At 33.1% G+C, this 8994-nt stretch overlaps 1 protein-coding gene across 1 annotated transcript; it reads right to left on the bottom strand.

Annotated features, from left to right (window-relative positions):
- Window positions 1–1470: 1470 nt before the first annotated feature.
- Window positions 1471–3837, bottom strand: LOC116418154 (cell wall integrity and stress response component 3-like). The gene is made up of 2 exons (XM_031933267.1): window positions 1798–3837; window positions 1471–1702 (listed from the first exon to the last, which is right to left on the bottom strand). The coding sequence occupies exon 1, from the start codon at window positions 3224–3226 to the stop codon at window positions 1826–1828; it is 1401 nt and encodes a 466-aa protein (XP_031789127.1). The 5' UTR covers window positions 3227–3837; the 3' UTR covers window positions 1471–1702; window positions 1798–1825.
- Between the last annotated feature and the right edge of the window lie 5157 nt (window positions 3838–8994).

Here is an 8994-nt window from a genome sequence, read left to right as displayed (position 1 = left end):
GAAATAATAGTACATTATGCAACAAGTGAGTATAGTCGATGATTATTCCCGCGGGTGAGAGTTTACTGCCCGAGCGAAGCGAAAGCATTAAATTACCCGAGGAAATCATTGACTTTACTCTCGTGTTGCATATAGTGTATTATTCACGACTGAACTGTGTAGCCACTTTATTTCTTGAAAAGTGGGACCTACAAGAGCTAAATTGAATTAATCAATACAACTATTTTTAAATATTCAAAATTTTTTATTTTTTTTATAATTTTTTACTTTTTAACGTTTTTCAAAATTTTTTTCAAATTTACAAAATTTTCCAAAATTTTGCAGGAATGAAGAATTGATTTCTCGCATTTTAAGGGGAAAAAAATAGGAGGAAATGAAATGCAACTTTAGTCCTGCTTTTCAGGAAATAAAGTGGCTATTATAGTTCAGTCGTGGACGGAGCGAAAATATTTTTCCCTCGGGTGATTACTGCTTTAAAAAATCTGATTCTTTCATCCCTTGTTCTATTATTGAATATTAATACTGAAACGGTCCATATGTATCTTTGTAGCCTTCTAAAATGCAGAAAACAGTACATGCGTTGCAAAATGTATAGTGTGCACCAGGGAGTCTAAGCGAGGTAGCACGAGCCAAAGACGAGTACTGCAAATTCCGCACTCGGTCTAAAAAAGCCCATTTTACGTCCTCGGTACACAATAAACTATTGATTGATAGTTTATTAGAGATTAGAAAATTTTTACATTTTTAAATTGAAAATCTCGACCAATTGCTTAAAATTCTTTGAATTTTTTTAATAACATCTGCACCACAAATCAAAAGTTATTGATATGTACCCTCTTTTTGGAAATGCCAAAAACTGATAAACAAGTTACAATAAAAATTATTATATTATTTTGTTTGGCTGATTTAATATTTAGATCAAAAAGACCAATGCCAAGCATAACTTATAATGTATTTATTTATATTACTTAATAATGTTTACATTTTGCACTATTGTCATGTTAATATAACAATACGTATGAATTTATTTAAACATATAGCATAAAATAATGTAATAATAATTGATGACTTGGGTCGGTTATGTGGAATGAAGTGTAGGTAGTGTATACATCATTTTTTGTAAGAGGTTGCAGGGTAGGGCTATTTTAAATAAAGAAAATTAGAATACTAATGAAATTGAACTGATTTATAAGCAGAAATTATTAATAACTGTAAGCTTTGATTTGTAAGCAAACAAATATGTCGAAAATAGTACGTATTACTTTTCATGTTGATCAAAATTAAAATAAATATACGTAGCAAATGTGAGAGAGGTAATCCTTGTAAAAAAATCCATAAAATTCACGTTAACTGACGACGTTTCGTTGGTGTGGTATTCAACCTCATCAGATCTTTATTGACGAAAAAAATTATTACAATATATAAATAACATTGCACAAAGATTACAATAATATAGTCATAGTTCTTAACCTCCTAACTATGAATTGCCTTCCTCTACTTCGCCAGAATTTTCACCAGCATTCTGTCCGAAAATGTTTCCACACTTCAAAGTATTCTGGAAAATTTCTGTCATAGATTCTGCTAATCCACCAGGAAATTTTACTGATTTCGGGCAATACAGCCTCAGCTTTCTATCAGAGCAATTTTGGAACGTTAACCGATGGTTTTAAAGAAATGTGTCAAGCGCTTTTTTAAACAGTATCTACAAATAGATTTAATTGTTATTAGATACTTTTTAATTTATAGACTGAATTGATACAATAAAATAAGAAAATATTGCCATGTTGCCAAACTTACCTAGGCATATTCAACACCTCTCCTTGACTCAATTGGAAATTTCCTTATAATAAAGTCCATGGATTAGTTGCATCCTGGATGTCACAACATTTTGGGGCGCAATGACTTGGGTGGGGACTATGGTCTTTGTAGTTCTTATTCCTCTTGACAATGGATTCATTACCACACGGCCCCTCCTGGCTACCGTATTTTTCCTATTATTAGCTTTGAGGGTGTTTGAAGCTACCGGGTGTTGTATCTTCTTTAAAGTTATAGGCTCACATGGTGATTTTGGAATGTCTTGTATCAATGTTTGCGCTTTCTCGACAATAGTCTTCCTGGTTCTTATTCCTCTCGCCAATGGATTTAATACCGCACGGCCCCGCCTGGCTACCGTGCTTTTCCTAATATTAGAGTTGAGGGTTTTTGAAGCTACCGGGTCTTGTATCTTCTTTATAGTTATAGGCTCACATGGTGGTTTTGGAATGTCTGGTATTGATGTTGGCGCTTTCTCGTCATCGCTCGAGCTAGAGTTACTACTATTTGAAGACTCGGAATCGTCGCTGCTTGAGTTCGAGCTAGAAGTCTTAGAACTGCTGCTACTGCTATTTGATGATGATGATGACGACGACGTAGAACAGGTGGAACATGTTGAACACGATGAACTCTTTGAACTGGTTGAACTGGTTGACCTGTTTGAACTGGTCGAACTGGTTGAACAGGTAGACACGTTCAAAGGGTCCTCGTGAGCTTCTTCGCTGTCAATCGTTCGACCACCGATAATAGACAACGGAAGGTCAACAGGCTCGGATGCTGGCTGCAGGATGACTTGTGCTGGTGAATTGTTGGCCATTGGTTGTTCGTCATGCTCTAACTGCTGAAGATCGTCACTGTCACTTGAAGATGCAGATAGGTTGAGTGGCTTGAACGGCGACTTTGCGATTTCACCGATTGATTTTGCTTCATTTTTCGGCAGCTCCAAGAAGTTAAAAAGTTTATCCGACTCCTTGTCTATCAATCTCCGTGCCAATTCCTTTTCCGGGTTCTTGTATACAAGCGCATCGAAATAATCAAGCGAGTGCTTGTCATCGGCGTCAACTTCCAAATAGCAGGGTGTAGGCGGCCGAATTACGTTATTTTCGCTGTCGACGTACCTTCCTCGTGGAATGCTCTTTTTGGAAGTGCTAGATCTAGAAGTTTCAGGAACAATTTCTCGAGGTCGTTTTGCCTTTGCCTCTACTTCTAATGAATTCCTCTTTCTCTTCTGACCTCCTTTTTTTATCGGCAATATTGGCGAAGATGAACGTTTCACTTCGACTTTTATTCCGCACTTATCTGGGCGTTTAGAAGATGTTAAACGTTTAAAGATGTTCGTGACCGCCAGATTTTTTGTGTTGTCCGGACCTGGCTGCTTAGGAAGGTGGTCGCTGTCCTGCTGAACTAATGCCATTTTATCTTCTCGATGATCGGTTGATTCAACTGAAAAAAAACTTTAGTGCAAATTAATAATCCTTAAAGCTAAACCTACCTAAAAAACTCCTACGTTAGGAAATCAACACTAAATTGATAATGAATATAACGACACTGTTTTGAATTGACTTGGCGTATCGTGCAGAGACTCGCTGTTACAAGTGTGTAGAGACGCTGTGCGCGTGAACTTAATCGGATGCACCTTTAGATTGTTGGAAACGAATTGATATACTCTGAACTTTTCTATAACAAGCTGACGACTATACTTTATTCTTCGAAAATGTGTACAGAAGCGTAGAGAACTACTGCTCAGCTTGACCGTTCGAATATAACTAACTTGAGCTAAAAATCGCCCAAGCTTGGTAAAAGTAGCCCTCTGGTGGAAGAGAGATGGATTACATGGCTTGCGCATGCGTTCAGTGTCGCCATCTGGAATAAGAGTGGGGGTATTCAGAGGGTACGCCTCAGATCGGCATACCTGCGTAAGGGACGCTAATGGCTGAGGGCGGAGTCGTTTGACTGATTGTTTTTATTTTGTAATGGGATACGGTACTAGGAATATTGTTGTAAATACTATAATAAAATTGTCTAGACATACGTCATAAGCTTCGAGATGCACAGATTATTAGGATAGTTTCGATAAGCTTAGGATTTTACCTCTGTAATTTTGCACGTGTATAAGTACTGAATGGAAATAGATACGAATAATCATAAACAAGCTTTCAAATTTCAACAGACTTTACTACTCGAATAAGCTAAAAATTTAAATATCTTTAGAAAATTATTGTTTTTACTTGCGCTAGTTAACAATTTTGTATTAAATACCTATGACACGTGTATGATTATAAAGTACGACTGAGTGATACTTACCAGACGAATCCTGGATAAGGTCTGAACGACTAGTTAGACACTAATCGGTCTTAAAAAGCTTTCTAGTATTAGGTCTACTGTAAATAAACAGGAAAGAGGCAAAAGACATGGACAGATAGCGCTGTAACGTCTTTGGCTTTTAAAGGAAAATCCAAAATTTAGAATTTTAATTCGCGTATTTAATATAAGTAAAAGATTATATAAAGTTTTTAAAGATTTCGATTGCTAATTTCAGACAATTTTTTTATTACATTATCTTATATATCATTTGATTAAATCATTTATTGATAGCTTTAATTTATAAAATTAGATTAAAATCTGAACAGTCCCGTTTTATTTGTATCACGTTCCTAATTGTTCTAACTCCACAGTTTAAAAGACGTCGTATTCTGACTATGATATGTATAACTATGTTTGATATCTTGGAATATACGATGATTTGTAAGCGACGGTCAGAGGAGCATCCGAACGACGCCGCCGCAACATTTAAGTGCCGCTGTAGTCAGGTCGCACACCGGGGATGTTAACAAAGCTTGCACGTGTATAGTATTTGTAGTATTTGTGGTATCAACAATTTTATTTCCTCCTAGGTAAATCTTTGTAATAGTAAAGTTTTCAGTTTAGATGAAACTTGATAGAAACGAATTCGGAGGTGTTTAGTGTTTGAATCATATGTTTTTAGAAAAATGTCCATGCAGAAGGCTGTGTGTGTATGCACGTATACCGTCATAATTCTGGAACTACGCAACCGATCGTAATAAAATTTGACATGCATATAGGTTTTCTGATTCTTAAATTAGGGAAATTTTATTTTTATGATTCTGACTATTACATGGCCCTATTATAGCCATTTTTCGCTTTTTGAAAAAATATTTTTGATTTTTTAATGATATAATTCATACAATATATTTAACAATAGTGTATCTATAAGAGCATAACATTGTCTAATTTTTCGTTTTTAGTCTGCGGCAGCTGAAAAATAGAAATTCTGAATTTTGGCCTTCAAAGATATGTCATACCTGATAATATGCTACATATAAACATTGTTTTACGTTTCTTACATTATACCTGAATATATGCAATAGTTTAATTCATTTTTTAAACCTTTTAGGAAAAATATAAACGAAAAATTGGATTTTTCATTTTTTGACAATTTAAGGTATATCCTTCCCCTTAAGCAGGCATTTGTCATTTGTATTGCCCGCCGGTCTATTTGCACGCTGTTTACTTTTTTCCCGCTGACAACTATTTTGTTCGCTGCCAACTTTTTTCGCCCGCCGGTAAAAAAACTGGTACCTTAACCGCTTAATAGGTATGAAAAACGCGAAAATCGGGCATGTGTTATAAGAGCATAACATTGTCTATTTTTTCCTGCAAGATTTTCTAGATTAATTGTTCCGTTCAATTTTTGGGAAAAAATGTATGACAATAAAAAATGATTACCAGAGAAAAAAGGCTTTATTTAAGTTAAAATTTTGGGAAAATATAGATCATTTGAACCCCGTTGTTGTGTAAGGAGTGAAGTTGCCTTAGATTACTAATAGTTTTATTCTGTAGTTATATTTATGTAGTTGATGAGTCGAATCGTTTGTCCAATTTTGTTAGTACTTATTTTAGATTTTAGTTTGTTTTGACTTTTTAATTTTAAATTGTAAATTATATTGCATATATTGTTGGTACATAATAATATTGTTTGATAGTTATTATTTTCCCTAATTATTAGTGATATATGTGCGTGTATGTATATCATTTGTTGAATTGCACAAGTGTTGCATGTATGCGTATCCTGCCTTCGATAAAGTGCTTCAATGGAATTATTAGATAAGTGATTTAATATGAATTAAAAACAAAATTTATTGTTTAAAACTTGTTCTATTCAGCATTTACTTTGTGGAAATTATTTTATTGTTGCAGGTTCTTCAATGTTTATGATGTTTGTAGCAGATGAATTTTTCTATCAGCCACTTGACTAGTAAAGTATATTATTTTTAATTTATTAAAATTATTATTTATCTTGTATATAAATGATTTTGTTGCATTTTATTGCAAAGTATAATGTCATTGATATTTCATTATAGTCAAAAATTGCATAAAAATTTGTTTACGGTTAAAATTATGATTAAAATTATGTTCTTATTTTAATTTTAACTATTATTATTCTTTTTTCAGTGCAATAATTATTGTTATTTATGATTGTTATAATTTGCTATGTATAATCTAGTTACAATTTAATTAATGTATACAATGCATAAATTACAATTTAGTAAAAGTATCTTGTTCAATATTTGTTTAAGAAGTCGATTCTCTGACGCAGTAACCATATATCATTGAGTTAATGATATACATTTTTATTATTTATATGTATTTCTATAATTATGAGGCATAGTGTTACGTTCAGAGCAAGCAAGATTAAAGATGTATCGCTTTAGACTTTGTGCTTATATTATGCGGCAATGGTATATATGTGTGTTATACACATCTACACTTATGTCAGTGTTTAGGGGACGCAAGAGTATAATAAAAAATTCACCAATTCAAGATTTTAAGTTACATGCAAATATTAAATGTATATACATATATACATCCATGGTAATAAAAGCAATATAAGCGACTTGCTGTTGTCAGCCATAACAGGGCAGCACAAATTTCGTGTACGACATAACAAAGTAGTGGTTGACAAAGACAAGCCTCTACCGTTCACAAGCTTACAGAATACGGGCTATGCAATAATATATTGTAATGATGCGTGTGCTTTAAAAAAAAAGGAGTGATAAGAAAGTAACAGGATTACATGATTCACGAAGACAGAAGAAAGAGAAGGTTTAGTCAGAAGAGAGATAAAGGAAGTAGGAGAAAAAACTAAAAATTTAGTGTAGGCATGGTGTAGAGTTTAAGTGAAAAAAGTTTAGTCAAGCAAGTATGACATGTAATATGAGGTTTTTTCAAAAATTTAGGCTAGGCGTAGTGTAGAATATAGAATATTCAATATATATATATATATATATATATATATATATATATATATATATATATATATAGTGAGATTGAGTGCAAAAAGTTCGTTCAATAGAGTATGAAGTGTAATATAAGATTATCTTGAAAATTTAGTCTAGGTGTTGTGCAGAATATCGTAGATTCAGTATATATAGTGAGTTTATGTGAGAAAAGTTGATTCAAGCAAGTATGACATGTAATATAAGGTTTTTTAAGAAATTTAGGCTAGGCGTAGTGTAGAATATTGTATATTCAGTACATATAGTGAGTGTAAGTGCAAAAAGTACGTTCAAGAAAGTATGAAATGTAATATAAGGTCACTTCGTATAAAAATTAGTAAAAGTATGCGTATATATACATGTTGATGAGTATGATAATATACAGTTACAGTGCAAGTGTTTAGTATAGTTAGAATGAAAACAATTAATATTTTCTTAAGATTTAAGGTTATGCGGAGGGATACAATATCACACATACGTATATATAGATATACATATGCTCAGTGATTTCTTAGAATATAGTATATTGAACATATATAGTCTTTCCACCAGTATTTCATAGAAGCGAGTGTGAGAAGTTTAGTTTTTCAAGAATTTAGTATGGGTATAGTAAAAAAATGTCAGTTTCTACCTTTATTGTTCTACAAAAGTATGTCTAAAAAGTTGCATATACATGTTGATCATGTAGAATATGGTATAGTTAATATACATAGTGAATTTGACTGATAAAAGTTGTTTTGAGCAAGTATGTTGTGTAATAGAACGACACTTCTTATGAACATCAGGTCCTGCGCACGGACAAAAAGTCAATTTTCGGAGAATGAGGCTTCGCTACTAGAAAGACTTTTTTCAATTCGGTATTTAGAATTTTCAAATAATGTGAATTTGTTCAGAATTTAATTTTCTACAAAATAGCCAGAATACTTTTATGAAAAAACCTTTTTATAAAAAATGGCTCAAAAAGAATTGAAAAAAATACACATTTTTGGTCAAATACAATAAGCGTTCGCCCTGGGTATAAGACGTTTCTTCGAAACTCTTTATACGGGGCGAGTGCCTGAAAAGTAACAAATTTTATATTAATATCCAGACAAATTTTTAAAATTATAGTTGTTTGTAAAATCCTACATTCATCTGGAAACTATATATGTTTAAAGCATATCTATCATGATAAAAGTGCCCTATGAGGCCCAAATCATAAGTAAGTCTGCGGTAGCTGAAAAATAGAAATTCTGAATTTTGGCCTTCAAAGATATGTCATACCTGATAATATGCTACATATAAACATTGTTTTACGTTTCTTACATTATACCTGAATATATGCAATAGTTTAATTCATTTTTTAAACCATTTAGGAAAAATATAAACAAAAAATTGGATTTTTCATTTTTTGACAATTTAAGGTATATCCTTCCCCTTAAGCAGGCATTTGTCATTTTTATTGCCCGCCGGTCTATTTGCACTCTGTTTACTTTTTTCCCGCTGACAACTATTTTGTTCGCTGCCAACTTTTTTCGCCCGCCGGTAAAAAAACTGGTACCTTAACCGCTTAATAGGTATGAAAAACGCGAAAATCGGGCATGTGTTACAAAAATACTACAGTGTGCGCCGAGGGCTAAGCAGGCATTTCGACCTCATGTAGATAGTAGCCTTTTACTTACCTTTTACCTTTTACCTTTACTATTAACTAGTGGCCTTCCAGTCAGATGTGAAATAATAGTACATTATGCAACAAGTGAGTATAGTCGATGATTATTCCCGCGGGTGATAGTTTACTGCCCGAGCGAAGCGAAAGCATTAAATTACCCGAGGAAATCATTGACTTTACTCTCGTGTTGCATATAGTGTATTATTCACGACTGAACTGTGTAGCCACTTTATTTCT

Source organism: Nasonia vitripennis, unplaced genomic scaffold (genome assembly GCF_009193385.2).
Source record: "Nasonia vitripennis strain AsymCx unplaced genomic scaffold, Nvit_psr_1.1 unplaced0069, whole genome shotgun sequence".
Lineage (NCBI taxonomy): Eukaryota > Metazoa > Arthropoda > Insecta > Hymenoptera > Pteromalidae > Nasonia > Nasonia vitripennis.
Note: the sequence above shows the minus strand (reverse complement) of the source record. Positions and strands in the feature narration are given on the sequence as shown.

Bases quoted from the DNA above. Each gene is read 5' to 3' on its own strand.
- LOC116418154 (XM_031933267.1), bottom strand. From the start codon at position 3,226: ATGGCATTAGTTCAGCAGGACAGCGACCACCTTCCTAAGCAGCCAGGT.